Genomic DNA, 15,848 nt, shown 5'->3' on the forward strand with positions numbered 1-15,848 from the left:
CTTTAAATAGATTCATTTAATCACTGTTAAAAAAATGAATTATATCTTCTACTTGATCACATATTAGTACAATTAATAAACAAGAAGAAAGGAGAACTTACAAAAAAAAGAAGCACATTTAAACAACTTTGATATTCGATATTCTATTCATTTATATATTTATATATCTTGAAACTACATAGTTTTAAATATCTACATGTGTAAAATGTAAAATATTTTATATATAAAATATTTGGATATATTGCATTTAAACACAGCACGCACGGAATCATAATGATCCAGCGTTTTTTATAGCGTATTTATCTCTGTACTAATTCTTATATTTGTGTAACAATTATATTTATGGATACTATTTTTAGAAAGAATTCATTAGATTTCATCGAATTAAATGTTAATGCGTTTGTAAAAAGAGAAAACCGTAAAAACTTATTTTTTAATAACTTCTTAAAAATATGTTAGAATTATTAAAAAATAAGAACTTTAGTTTATCTCATGTTAATAAATAAAGTTCATGATATCAATGTTTCTTACTGTACAAACAGAACCTTCGGAAAGTTTCTTATTATAATTAAACTTTTAATTTAATGCTTGAAATTTAGTTTAGAAGAATTAATTTTCTTCTTTGTTCCTTTGGAAAGTAATGAGACATGTCAAGATAAACGGCAAGCACCAGTTGTCAAGCAATATATTAATTACAGATAAGTACGTTATTAAAATTTGTTAACGACTTTTATTTTTTCTCTTGTATTGAAATAAATTATAGTTTTTCCTATATTATCACACTTGCATATGTAATAATAGATTTTTGCTGAATATATATTATACATAATTATATATTCTGTGAAATAAATGCAATATTTCAATCTGCATTTTCAATGAAAATGGATTTTGTAAAGGTAGGATAATATAACAGATAATTAAATAACTAATAATTAAGTCTACTTAATTATTAACTCACGTACTGAAAAAACAAATCATATATTTTCTCAATTTATATCAAAGTCCGTATAATGTCTGTGTAATGACTGGTAATAACATATGAAAAAATAAATTTATTCGTACATTGCGAAGAAAGAATGCATGTATGACTACAATGATAAAATCATACATTATAACAAAAGAAGTCACATATGACTGTAATGATAGTCTTAAATTCAATTTAGACACTATAGCTAGTTACGTTTTGTTCAAGAATTAACAATTTTTTTAATTTCATCCCTGATTCTCTTAGTCATTCTTACAACAATTTCGACGCTATTCTGCTTATTTTGTCTTTGAAACTTATTTTTCAATAACTTCTTAAACATAGCAGAAATATTTTTAAAAAACTAAGATTTTCGACTTACACCTCATGATAATAAATAAAGTTCATGATTCTTACAGTAAAAACAAAACCTCTGATAAATATTAAAAAAAAGTTTCGTTGTGATTAAACTTTGATGCTTATTTGAAATTTCAAATTGTTTTATTTATATAAATTTTATTTAATTATATATGTATATAATATTAATTATATATACATTATATGTATAATATGTACAAAATGTATAAAAGTATCACAATAAGATTAAAAATATATCTAATCTCTGATTTTTTCTTTGTTTCCTTTGGAAGCATGGAACATGTCAGAATAAACCATGAGCACCAGTTGTGGTAGTCAAATAACATATTAATTACAAATAAGTACATTATTAAAATTTGTCAATAACTTCTATTCCCTCGTTGCAACAGTTCAACAAATTAAATTATAATGCCAGATGCAAGAAATTATATAAATTTTACCTTATGGGGTCTAGGAGAGAGGATTTGCAAAAATAACTTCGACAAGAGATGGATATTATTCAAGTATCTAGTTCAGAGTGTTATGACTTATGGAGCCAAGATATGGGGGTGGATGGAAAGAGAAAGCTTAGAAAAGGTAATGATGAATTATGTGAGATGGATCTTCAGATGTACACCGAGATATATTATTATTTTCTATACACCAAAATATATTATTACCCTGATAGCAAAATATTGCCAATTTGCACGCAAATTGGCAGCAAACTCGATCAGATTTTGAAATTACAAAACCGTAACCATCTGCGTCCGCATTTGACTATGGATTTGGCGACAACATTTGCTGACATGTTTTGCAGCAGATTGGTGGCAAAAATCAAGCAAAGTCTGCTGACATGACAAAACATGTTAGCAGACGTTGTCAGCAGTTTGCTGACAGTATCTGATGATGCAGACTCTGTCTATAATTTGTTGCCAATCTGCAATCAAAAATTGTTAGCTCCATTGTGCTCCAAATCTGTTTCCGCAGACTTTACTATTAGGATATGAGGGAACTAACGATGACAAAATTAAGAGTAGGTTGGGCAATAAGAACCAAGAGATATGAGGAACGGATAAAGAAGGGATGAGCAGGCAAAATAGTTTTAACTTGTTGGGAAGAAAAAATATCTCAAGGGTGGAGAGATACGTACGGGAAAGGAAGGGAAAGCTTTTACAATAGGAATGAATAGGGAATTGAAGCGAGTGAGGTAAATGGAAGAGAGGGGTATAATATAGTAAGCGAATTAATAGAAAGAGAGGCATTTTTTCAAAGACAATGGGAGGATGCCAGAATCAGAGAAGTGAGATATAATAAAAAATATAAGAAGACAGTGGCTGAGGGGGGGGGGGGAGAGAGAGAGAGAGAGAGAGAGAGAAGGGACGAGATTAGGGCATTGATGAAGCTTAGATGTGGGAATTTGGAAGAGGCAAATAAATTTTTAAAGAAGGAGGAAGAGGATAGAGTGTGTTCTGCGGGGATGACTTGGAACATTATATGAAAGATTGTGAAAAGGTAAGAGTTTAGTTTTAAAAGTTAGGGAAGAATACAGAGGAGATTATAAGGAAACTTAGAGATGAAAAGCAAAAGGGGAAATTTTATGGAAGTTGTGGAAAGAAAAGGAAAGTACTCATAAGAGCAAAGAGGGAAAGATCAAAGATAATAGTAGAGATAATGCGAGAGAGTTAGTAATAGAATAGGATTAGGATAGCAAAGAGCAGTTGTTTGTTAAAAAAAAAAGGCTAATGGTTTATTTAGAGGAAATAAGACTGTGAAAATTGTACAAAAATGTTCAAAAATATAGAACAGGATAAGTGGTCAATTATTTGTTATTATATATTATAAATGTTACTAGTCATAAACTAAGTTTAAGATAGAAAAGGTATGTCATGAATGGATTAAGATTTATTGTAAATCAAGTCCCCTTCTTGGCTATTTTTGTAAAACTAAAATGGAATAAAATTCTTCTATAAACTTTACCTTTCTTGTACTGAAATAAATTAGTTTTTCTTATGTCATCACTTGCATATTTGATAATAAATTTTTGCTAAATACATATTATACATTATTATATATTCTGCAAAATAAATAAATGCATATTTCAATCTGCATACGTCGTATATTTTCAATGAAAATGGGCTTTATAAACGTAAGAATATTATACGATAAGACAGATAATTAAGTAACTAATAATTAAATCTATTGAATTATTAATTGATGTATTGAAAAAACAAATCGTATATTTTTTCAATTTATATTAGTCTGTGTGATGACATGTGCAAAAATAAATTTATTTGTACATTCCAAAGAGAGAAATCATATACGATTGCAACGATAAAATAAAAGCCTTAAATTCAATTTAGGCACTCTATATTATAGTTCATCATGTTTTGTGTGAGAATTAATAATTTTTAAAATTTCATCCTTGATTTTCTGAGTCGTTCTTGCAACAATTTCGACTCTCTTGTGCTTATTTTGTTTTTTTTCCTTAGAATTATACAATATTAATGTAGGAAAGGATACATATTGTACCTGTATACTTTGTTTTATATGTTGTTCGCATTTTTGTATATAAAAGGAACAGTCAATCCTTCCAAATTTTACTTTATCCAGCAACTAAAATTAAACGGATTTTATAATCAATATGGCTATCAAATAAATTATAGATTGTAAAAAATGAATTCTAGATTGTAAAAGTTAAATTGGTTGTTTACAATGAAGTAATTTTTACCTGCGCAGCAATTGCAAACTCAGGTTGCAATTTTTGACAATGATGACAATTTGGTAAAGAAAAATAAATGATCAAATTATGCTTGCTGTCCAATAGCTTTTGAAAATCAGAAAAATTTAAATTGGAGATTTTCTTTGGGAAGAATGTTGTTATCCATGTTAACATAGATAACGAATCTCGCTGTCCATTGTACAAACTGTAATGTAAATAATAAAAACAAATTATGAATGTATATATTGAGATATTTATCATATAATTTGCACTAATTCCTAATTGAACATATGTAAAACGTGAATTGACTTACGCGACTGTATTTAAACCCTCACTTCCTAATGGATACATTCTTATATCGGGGTAAGACCGTACTCCTTGGGATGTGCATAAGGAAGCCTCAGCCTCGCAATTTACACTGGCAATATTTACAAAGGATAAAATGTTCAGCGATCTTGCAACAGCTGACCATTCAGGTGCTAATCTTTGACACGGCCCACACCATGGAGCAAAATAATCAACAATCCATATAATATTATTCTTTTTCTTCCCCAATTTCTGACGAAAGTTTTTCGTTGTTAACTCTATAACTGTATGAAACAATCAGACATAATAAAAATACGTGAAAATATGATAAAGAAATTATTGGCATATTATCTTTACCTGATGGGTTTCTTTTTTCGTTAATGAAATAGATAACACTTTCAGCCGTCTTCGATAATGTGAACTGATATGTACTGCTACCGTTTATGAGCATGGCAGTAGGATAAAACTGTATGTTGTTTTGTTGGCATAATGTATTGTGAGCGGTACAATCAATAGTGCCAAAACGAACTATTGACGCCTCAAATTCTAACGATGCTTTCCGGAGTTCTGACAGAAACTCTATACAAGGTGGACACCACGGTGTAAACCAATCTAAAAACCATACTTCATCTCCTGTAATATTTTGCTACAGTTAACATCATGAAATCTGCTAAAAATGTAAGTTACGTTTTATGATATAATACCATTGCTCCTTTGTAATATTGACAATGCTTCTTCTGTAGAGAGAGCCCAAACATTTGTAGTTTTCATACTAATTTGCATAAATTTAATAATATCATTATTAAGATTATTTCCGTGATGAAATTCAAATGCTCCACCTGGCTTAAGTATGCCCCAAATTGGATATCGTGTTACACCTAATTTAGAACAAAATTGCCCGTTTTTGCCACAATTTATTTTACCTAGAAGATATAGTATTTCATATTATGTAAAAATATTTTATATTTAATATATCAAATCTATTAATGCAGATTAAAAATAGCTACCTAGTTCAATACCACTGGGCGAAAACTTTTTCATTTGCAAATTCAAATCTTGCAAATTTTCGATATCGCCAATATAAAAGCATATAACCCAGGTAACGTCAGACTTCATTTTCCTAATATGCTGTAAACCATAATGAATACTTTTGATAAAAATAAAATTTAAAATAAAACAGTAAATTAAAATCGACCAAGAAATGTCCAACAGAATTAAAAAAATTAAAATATTGGTTGATGCCTAATATTTCTTCGTAATTCTTAAAATTTCCAATTCAATATTATTAAATCAATTTGTAGTGCCTAATAATATTTTAACATATTGGCGCCCTGAAGATTGTAAGTCACAAAAAGATGTTATTAGACATCGACACGCGCTCTTTAACTGATATGATTCTTCCTTTCTTAATTGTGTTAAAAATAAAAATTGTGTACAAAAAGTAAATGTAAATTAATAGTAATACTATAATGATGATATATTAATTAATTATACATAATATATAATATAATATTACATATATATTGTATATAATTATTATTACATATAATATATAACTATTATATTATTTTAATATATAACTAACAGTATGTGTACAAATTTGTATATAACAAATTATAACACTTTACTTTAAAATCGTTGTCAGATAGCTCTTGCGGATCAGGCAATTGGTCTAAGAGCTTTTCTATTAATGTATTTATATCAAATATGCCATCAAGAAATATAGGCTCCCAAGAAGATTTATTATATATTGGTAGATAGACAGCGTTTGTATTGTAAGATATCTTGTCATGACACCTATCATTCTTGCATATAAACATTGTCACATCAATCAGTTTGTCCTAAAAAATAAAAACGCGTATTATAATACTATCTAATAATTGCAATGTCTTGGTAAAAACATATTTCCATAAAAATAACACAACACTTACAAATATAGCTGCTACTTTGATTCTTTCATCAGAGGTGAAACAATTTTGTTGATCATCGCATATAAATATTAACACAGGCGTTTTCTTTACACTCTTGCCACTTAAGTATTCCTTGAAATGCAATTCATTTAATTCACGTATATGAATATTTAGTCTGTCTAATACAAAACGTATGATGGCTTCCTGTGTTTTTTCTCCTCTGTAATGCTCCCTGTGCTGTGAATTCTTTGAGACAAAATGTGAATTAGTATTTCTTGTTGATTTAATCAACAAATATCATCCATAGACATATCTAAAACTATGGAGAAATTATATAAAATTTCTTAAAAATTCTACACTCTAAGATTCTCTGAAGAGAAACCAGGTTCTCTTGCACTCTTTTTTTCTCTATCTCTTTTTCTCTCTACATACCTTTTGGAAATAGAGCAATGTAGGATACGCACGGATTCCTACTTGATGACACAGTTGCCAGTTGTATTCACAATTAACTGCTGCAATTTTTACAACACCATCAAGTAACTTAGCAACTTCTTTCCAAGTCGGTGCTAAGTGATGACAGTGGCTGCACATTGGAGAATAAAAGTTTACAAACCAGCTTGAATGAGAGTTAATAACACTTTCATCTATAGAGATACATGTATATATATATATATATATATGTAATGTAATATTTAGTTCTTAATTTTTAATATTTAGCATTTTAACATTAATATATTTCATTTCTTATTTAGAGATAAGCATAAAGAAAGTTATTATATACTCACAATAATCATTTTTATTCAAATTAATAACATATTTGTCATCATCATATATAAAACTGTTTTGATAGTAACTCCAAGAATGATAGGTTTGTTTCTTATGAGATTTATTGAGACCATCTTCTCCATAAAGATCATATTTATGTCTTAAGTCAGTATCTTTTAATGTCTCATAGGCTGTTGTTAATTTAACAAATTTATCATGAGCATTTGGATCATCCTGGAAAATACCAAAGAATTATTAACAATATAGCACAGCAAAAAAAAAACAATGATATACTATACTCTAATTCACATACGCTATTTTTATCAGGATGATAAACGACAGCTAGCTTCTTGAAAGCCCTTCGGATATCATCCTGATTAGCAGTTTTGTTTATACCAAGGATCTCATAATAATCTTCTCCTCGTGTTAAAGAAATAATAGCAATGAGAATAACAATGACTTTATGCCTGTAACAAGAACATGACACATGTTACATACAAAATGATTAAATCATAATTAAAATACAAGTCAAGTTTTATATTATTGCTTGGTACATTAATATCTAATAAAAAACAAAGAAAATTATCTTCAGATAAAGAGAATTATGTTCATATTTAAATAATGTCAAGTAAGAATAATTTTTTAATGAAATTCTCCAAATTTATAGAAACTGCAGTATCAGTAATTTACTAATTTATAAAAAAATCTTTTGTTCACATAGCTTTAATTTAGATAATATATTATATACATACATTTCTAAAAAGATTTATTACGGTTACGTTGCACAACAATAATTTAGTGCTGTGTTCCACTCTCAACTCTCAAAGTTTCAAGTAAGTCAGTTTTTCATTGTAACACCAGTCACTTCGTATCCTGTCTCCGCATATTGCGGTACTCCCACGCTCTATGATGGTATCGTTTGACCGTGTTTGGAAAACCACCGATCCTGTTCAACAATTCCGAAACTATCGTTACAAAGAAATTAAGTGTAGAAATAAATTTCTAGTTTCCTATACTCACGAAACACTTCGACATCGTATTCGTCTTATTTTTTTCTCAAGATTGATTAAATAGTATTCTATTAAATTATTTTTATTATTTAAAAAAGTAAACATTTTATTTCCTATTAAAAATTTTTAATTAACTGTATTGCATTAATTCAGAGGGTCGATTGTCAAATGAGATAAAAATGATAATGAACAAATTCATTAAGTGTTGACCAATAAAATTATAAATATTTTAGTGAAAATTTGCTCACTTTTTGTAATTTTTACTTCATTTTAAGATAAGACTGCGTTCAACAGAAAAAGCAGATTTTCAACTGTTGTAAAATTCTTGAATATGATTGGCTTATGCCTATTTCCATCAATGTAGATTAACTTTAATTTCGGTTCAATTTGCTCTTCGTCTTTTTCTAGTTCTAAAAATTAGAAAAAAAAAGAACAGTAAGTTTAACCGAGATTATAAAGTTAATCTACATTGGTGGAAACGGGCATTATACATTTAGATCTAATGAGGAAGTAAGGGCAAGACCAATCATATTAAAGAATTTTGCAACTGTGTAAAATTCTTTAATATGATTGATCTTGCCCTTATTTCCTCATTAGATCTAAATATATAAGCCAATCATATCTAAGAATTTTATAACAGTTGCAAAGCTGCTTTTTCAAGACTCAACAGTTTTACAATTGTTTTATGATTCTTTGCTGTGATAGGACTATTCCTTTAGATCCAAAAGTATAATCCAATCAGCAAGACGAATCATAAAACGGTTGCAAAACTGTTGAGTCTGCTGAACGCAGTCATGTTCAGCAGCTCAACTTACGAAGCGGTATATTCTTTTAGATCATCCAATAGCAGCGAGCGCAACAGTTGAGTCTGCTAAACGCGACCAATGGCTGCGTTCAGCAGTACATCGAGACTATTAACACAGCGAATTGGCTATTGCAACAAATTTGTGACCTGCGATGCCTACAATACGACTACGACCAATGTAGAATGGGCTTAATTCATCGATTGATCAATCGCATGATGCGCAGATGCAACATGTTGTTAAAACTAACCATTACAATCGTTAGCCAATCAGCGATTCTTTGGTTAAATTTTTATATCTATCTCAAATCAATATTTGTAAATGCCTGGTTTAGGGTCTGCGCACAATGGAGGAACAGATATTAAATATTAAAATATTAACCTATCAGAATCGTGTATCCGATGTATCTGGTATCTGATAGGTTAATATTTTAATATCTAATATCTGTTCCTCCATTGTGCGCAGACCCTTATACTTCGGTCTTAAGATCTTAATCCTAAAATTCAGCCAATAGAGTTTAAATTTCGGTTAGAGCTGGCAGCTTTATTGGTTGAATTTTAGGATCTTGAGATTAAGACCTGAAGCATAAACCAGGCAAAAGTCAGTGTGCCTTCTTTTACCAACTTCTGATATCCAATAGGAGAGCTCATTTTCTAGATATATACGACAAGCATCATCGTACGACAAAATATCGTTTAGCTATATATCTGAGAGTGGCATCACATATGGAATGGAAATTGCACCGGAACAGAACAGTGAGATCAATCACAATCGCAGAAAGAAAAGCAGAGTAATGATTGCAGAGTTCTGATTGGTCTCACTGTTCCGTTCCGTTGTAATTTTCTCTCCATGTGACAGCATCCTGAATCTCACAGAAATGCCAATAGCAGTTCAATGTATCACAACGCCTCCTCTCTCTTCCTCTTTCGAGATAAATTGTATTTAGTTCTCACATTGGCAATCGTGGTGATTGAGTAAATCATCGATTTACGTTAATCGGAATTGATGAAAGTATATATTTCCGCGATAATTTGTCATTAAACAAGTTGCTCGAGCTTTTTTAATTTTAAGATTTTTATAGCGCCCCTTCATGTAATCTACACGCCAGACGCGATTGCTTGTTTGCGGTCCGGCGACGGTTACGCTACCGTTTAAAATTTTGAGTAGTTAGGGACTTCGGATTCGTGACGCCGACCAATTCAGCACGACGCGCGTTCCTGCCGTTTCTGGATGAGAGGAGTCGCTCGAGCGTCGCAATTGGCCATAGAAATAGGCGCGTAAACCAGCCAAACTGTTCTACATGCTATTCTACGCGAGTCCTTCGATTGAGCCTATGTTCACGTTAAATTAGACACCCAACAAATCGAAAAGGCGGTAAGATCAGACCACGCCAGAGTGTCGGAGGTGTGCATTTTTACAAGACTACGTGAGAAAAGAGTGCCAAAACCAGGACGGATGTCGCCTAGACGAACTCGTGCAGGTGAAACGAAGTTATGTGTATCCCGATGATTTCCTCTTTCATTTCGGGTGCAAGGTTATAGCTTCTCTTGTAAGCAACGTATTTTTGCGTTGCTTTCCGCGCGGGTTTCAAGAATTTAAGACGCTACGTTATCGACTCGATTGAAAAAGTTATTTGATTCCTGTCTCTCTTTAAGTGACTCCGACTTAAAAGCTCCAATTGACTTGACCAACAGAATTGTTTACGGAATTCCGAACCGTATAATTTTTGTTATCCTTAAGCTTGGTTCCACTAATATAAGATGAATTTTAATCTCAGTTTAATTTACTCCTTATTTTTTTCTAAACCTGAAAATCAGAAAAGTGTAAACAATAATTTAAACCGAGATTAATGTTACATTGGTGGAATCCAAATCTCAATCTTTTTTTTGCTCATTTTTCTAACAGTAATTTACTGTTTCAAAATTATGTAATAAGAAGGGCTATTTGAGCCTAATAAGTTGTGTGCTATTATTATAATCTTTATTTGGTACTAATATAAACAATTTCAAATGTTTTGACCTTTACTAATAGTCCTCATTAGTAAATACATAGACTTGTATACATTTTTCACAATCTTAAAATATTTCTTACAATAAATTTCTTATTACTTTTTAATACATATATTCGAAGACTGTTATTCATGTCTTTATTGCTTTTGGAATTCTGTCATAATTTTACAACGGAATCATCCTCAGGAATCTTTAAGATAAAGACATGAATAACTGAGTCTTTGAATATATGTAATACAAGTGTTGAAGAATAATAAGAGATTTATTGCAAGAAAGAATATATAAATCTTTATGAATTTACTGATGAGGATTGTTAATAAAGATTGAAATGTGTGAAATTGTTTTTATATTAAATAATTTTATACTAAATAGAAATTATAATAGCACATAACCTAACTCACTAGGTCTAAATAATCCTTATTATACAATTTTAAATTGTTATTCATTAGAGTCATTTTATATTAAATTAACTTTTTATTTCTTTTAGCTTTGAAATTTAGGTAAAAATCAAGAATAAGTTATAAATTAAAATTAAAGTTACTTGATATTAAGAAATATCAATTAATTTACATTAAAAATGGACACTTGTCAAACAATAATTAATAAGTCTACCCTTTTGAGAATTTAAATATAACAATTATATTTAAATTGTTAAGTTAATTAGAGTTTGGTCGAAGTCTGAAGTCAGTCTTAAATTTCTCAAAGCTTTTAATGATTTGAAAGGAAGATAGTTTTGAAATGTTTTATTACTTTGCAGCAACGGCGGAACAATCTGCTGTTTCTACTAGATCTAAGGCACAAAAAGTAAATGTGAATCATGATGTGGTCAAGTCAGCACAGAAAGTCAGACAGTCGCAGAGGAAGAGAAAATCTAATGTTAAAGATAATTTAGAAGTCACTATCAAGCAAAATACTAAAAAAGAGTCACCTGATCTAGAGGTAACATTCAAAAAGTCCACAAAGAAGAAAGCTGCTCGCCGGAGGCTTAATTTAGACAAAGGAGCAGATACATCTGTATCACAAGAAGACCAAAATATGAATCTCAGTGAATCAATCAGAGTGTTAAGAAATAAGCATTGCAACAATAATGCAATGGAACTTGACAAGACTTTTCAGTACAATACCTCAAAAAATCAGGATTCGGAGAAAATGCTTAATAGAACATTACAACGGAATATCTCTGCCACGAATGCAAAGATATCGCCTGTCATAGTTACTCCTAAAAGTACACCTCCCAAACTTAGTCTTACACCGCACAGATCTAAAAAAACACCCAAAAAATCACCGATCTCCATAGGTTCTCCAAAGACACACTCAGTAGCTGTACCAAAGCTATTTAAGAGTCCACGAAAGTTATCTCTCGTTACTACAGGCGAGGATTCTGAGGAAAGTTTAGAAAAATCAGATAGTGATTCTCGCAGTAAGAAATCACAAAAAAGCAAAAAGAACAATCTAGGCAATAGTCCAATAAAAACTCATTCCAAGTCCAATAAAAATGAATCAATATCACCAAAAGTAAAACGTAATCGCGAGAAGTCTGATTTAAATTTAATAATACGTAAATTCTCGAAATCTCCGAAAATAGTGTTAAAATCCTCAAAATCAAAAAAATCAAAATCACACAAATTGAAATTATTATCTCCATCCCAAATACAAATAAGTCTGGGAACAAAGCCTTCCATGAGTCTTGATACTACGCCAAATGTTGAAAATGATAAATCGTCCAAAATTAGTCCCAAAAAATCTCTTTTATCTAAGAAAAAGAATTTGTCATCAATTAACTATTGTTTAAGTCCAAAATTAACAAAGATAATGACGACTTCACAAATAAAAGATGTGTTGGCTGAACCAGTAGTACTTTTAGATAAATTATCGCCTGAAAACTTGAAACAAAAATATGTGGTCGCTAATAAAACTCGAGATATTTCGATCAAAGTAAAATCTCCCTCAAACAGGGAAAAAAGAAATTTGAAGATATTCAGAATACAAGTTAAGAACGTTTTTGAAGATGCATCTTCTAAGCAAAGTTCTAATTCTAAATTAAGAAATAATAGTATGGAGAAACCACGAATTAGTGATACTAACCAAATATCAAGAATTAAATATAATACATTAATACAAGGGAAAGCGCCCTTAGTATCATCCACTCCACGAGAGAGAAAAATGATATCAAGAAACACTAGTTTGTGTTCTAATACTTCTGATTCTGTAAATAACACTTCTCTTAATACTAGATCAAAAAATCAATCCAATATGCAGCTAGCTAGCACAATTGATAAAAATACAGATATTGAGAATATATCTTTACCTTCTCTTTTTGATAAAGAAATTAGTGATACTAGTCAATCTCTCCTTTCAAATGTTACGAAATTAAACACTACTTATGACAAGGATAATTCGATAGAAAAGAAACAAGGAAAAAATAGGAATACCTATGAATTGGAACAACCTCAGATGCTAAGTTTACAACAAATGACGAAAAAGCGCAATTCAACAGATGCGAATTTAAGCATAAAAGATAACGCTAAAAAAGCTAAAGTACATTTTGCGGATATATCATCTGATATAAATAGTGCACAAAACTCAGTTAAAAAGCTGCATGGATCACGATCAAGTATATCACGTAATATTAATGTACAGCATAGAAACAATGTTATGAATTCAGCACAAAAATTGAAAAGGACTGAAACTGCAAAGCTTACTCGGAACTCACTAATTTCTCCTTTTACGAGCTCAAATCCAAGAATATACAAAGGCACACCGATAATTCCGGTGAATTCAATTCAAGTAACACCAAAAACTTTTGCATCAGTTGAAAAGAAATCAGGTAAAATGTAACAAAAAAAATCACTCGTATTTTACATTTGTTTATATTTTATTTTATGTGCTAATAACATTCAGATTTATCTTCAGAGAAAAAATCATCGCTGAAAAAAGTACCAAATTTTGGAAGGATACATGAACAAATGTTTGCTAAATCAGAATCGCTTGTAGATGCAAAGAAACGTTTGGAAGCTAGACATCTAGCGTTCAGTAATTTGATAATATTATTATTCTGCATACATCAATAACTTTTATTATAATACTAATAATTTTATATAAATCATTTTTATAGCTAAGAACAAATCATTTTCAAAAGATGAGAAATCAGAACAGAAGAAACCATTGCCAAGCGACACAAAGGACGGTATTCATAACAGATTTGGATTTAAATTGAAAAAGCCAGAAGCTACGCATCTTATATTGAAAAAACAAACTATTTTTTCAAGGTATAGTAAATTTAAGAAAAATATTTTATAGAATAGTTTATTTACAAGATAGAGTGCTTTTATCGATATCACAAGCTTAAACTATATAATTTGAATTTTATTATAAATTGTATTATGAATATTACAATTATAGGATGAAAGGATTTAAATGTTAAATTAAATAATGTACTTATAGATCTACATATAAGAAATTTTAAAATAATTCAATATAAAATTTTATGAAATTGTGAATATTTGTAGGCAAAAGCAGCAACATGAAACGCGGATGATATTGAAGGGTGTACGAACAAATCGACGGTTTGAACTGCAAATGAAGTCTCGGAATTTAACTTCGTGAAGATTCGTGGTTTCATAGCATATGTCTCAATCTTGTTAATGTAATTTATTATATAAGTTTTTCTTTCTCTTAAAATTTGAACACATCATTCACTAATATTAATTAAGAATTTTAGGAGAGGGAAGAATTTAAAGAAATACTTTTAAGTATTTTATTTAATTAATTCATGTAAATATTAAACACATGTATCATATGCTGTCCTTTTTTTCTTTCATTTAATGTGAAGTTTAGGAAACGGTTTACGATCTTTTACAAAATTACTTTTTTTTTTTGGAGAAATTTTTTATCTCAAAATGGAATGAAATTTGGAGTTGTATTATTAATTTACAGTGTTCACTAAAAGATCGGAAATGCTAAGATATATCAACAGCTCTCAATTATGGCAAAAAAAATATAAAAAGCGAAGTTATAGAACTAAAAAAATTGTATCTATTTTTCGTTATACTTGATCGTTTTCATTATATTTTTCTAGACTTTTGAACCCTGTATACCAGGACAACAAATGATTTAATACTTAATAACTATTAACTTAAAATAATTCATAAAAGAAGCATCATATATTTTTATAAATCATTTTTAAGCCACGGACAATTTTCGTGTGTTAAAATTTTAATAACCCAGTTCTGTGTGTTGTACACACACACATACACACAACTTATTTTATGACCAGATTTTATCTATAGATAATTCATAAACGCAATATAATTGGATTTATTTGTATAATTAATATTCACTATTAACTGCAATGTTAATTAAGCTGTTAATAATATTATAATATAAATAAGTTATGTTGAAACTACTATCATTATTGCTAAATAATTAATAAAAATGCTCTAGCGCATCTTGGATGATTTATGAACTATAAAATTACTTCTCATAATCTCAGAGAATGTAATTTGAAAATTATTTCTAAAAATGTATGTGTGTACGGATATATTTTATATACATTATAGTATATGTATATGCAGGATGTTTGATGAGCGTTCCTTTATGTCTGCTACAAAGCTTTTTATTTATTAATTTTAAGAATATCTTTGACTTTGAAAGATAGCCTGGCCAGAAAGAGCTATGTATCACATCGTCTAAAGAAATATTATTTCGCTACAGAAAGAACATGAAGGCCAGTCGTTTTTTTCTGTCAAATAGTTAAAGGATTAAAATAAACAGCATGTAATAATGATTTATCTAATTGATTTCTATATTATAATACAAAAAGATGAATCAATTTTACATATTTATGTAGGAACAAATCTTAATTAAGGCTTCAACTTTCAAATCTACAAACTTGGGTCTTTTTAATGAAAGCTGTAATAAATTATTAAGAAACTTGCATGATTCATATCTGAAATGTTTGCTAAGAAAAAAAATTTCTATTAACTACTAAAGCTCTATTTAATAA

The 15,848-nt window shown here is 29.5% G+C and overlaps 2 protein-coding genes across 2 annotated transcripts; one reads left to right on the plus strand and one right to left on the minus strand.

Moving 5' to 3' along the window:
- Positions 1-3,691: 3,691 nt before the first annotated feature.
- On the minus strand, positions 3,692-7,907 carry LOC108774306 (dnaJ homolog subfamily C member 10). The gene is made up of 12 exons (XM_018540377.1): positions 7,774-7,907; positions 7,335-7,488; positions 7,042-7,255; positions 6,689-6,900; positions 6,278-6,502; positions 5,970-6,187; positions 5,354-5,466; positions 5,051-5,269; positions 4,704-4,979; positions 4,354-4,630; positions 4,050-4,245; positions 3,692-3,934 (listed from the first exon to the last, which is right to left on the minus strand). Coding segments are annotated over exons 1-12 (2,349 nt in total). The 5' UTR covers positions 7,776-7,907.
- Positions 7,908-10,159: 2,252 nt separating this feature from the next.
- Positions 10,160-14,370, plus strand: LOC108774256 (uncharacterized). The gene is made up of 5 exons (XM_018540318.1): positions 10,160-10,314; positions 11,601-13,670; positions 13,757-13,876; positions 13,959-14,107; positions 14,353-14,370. The coding sequence occupies exons 1-5, from the start codon at positions 10,290-10,292 to the stop codon at positions 14,368-14,370; spliced, it is 2,382 nt and encodes a 793-aa protein (XP_018395820.1). The 5' UTR covers positions 10,160-10,289.
- The last annotated feature ends 1,478 nt before the right edge of the window (positions 14,371-15,848 follow it).

Source organism: Cyphomyrmex costatus, unplaced genomic scaffold, assembly GCF_001594065.2.
Source record: "Cyphomyrmex costatus isolate MS0001 unplaced genomic scaffold, Ccosl1.0 scaffold241, whole genome shotgun sequence".
In the NCBI taxonomy this organism is placed as follows: domain Eukaryota; kingdom Metazoa; phylum Arthropoda; class Insecta; order Hymenoptera; family Formicidae; genus Cyphomyrmex; species Cyphomyrmex costatus.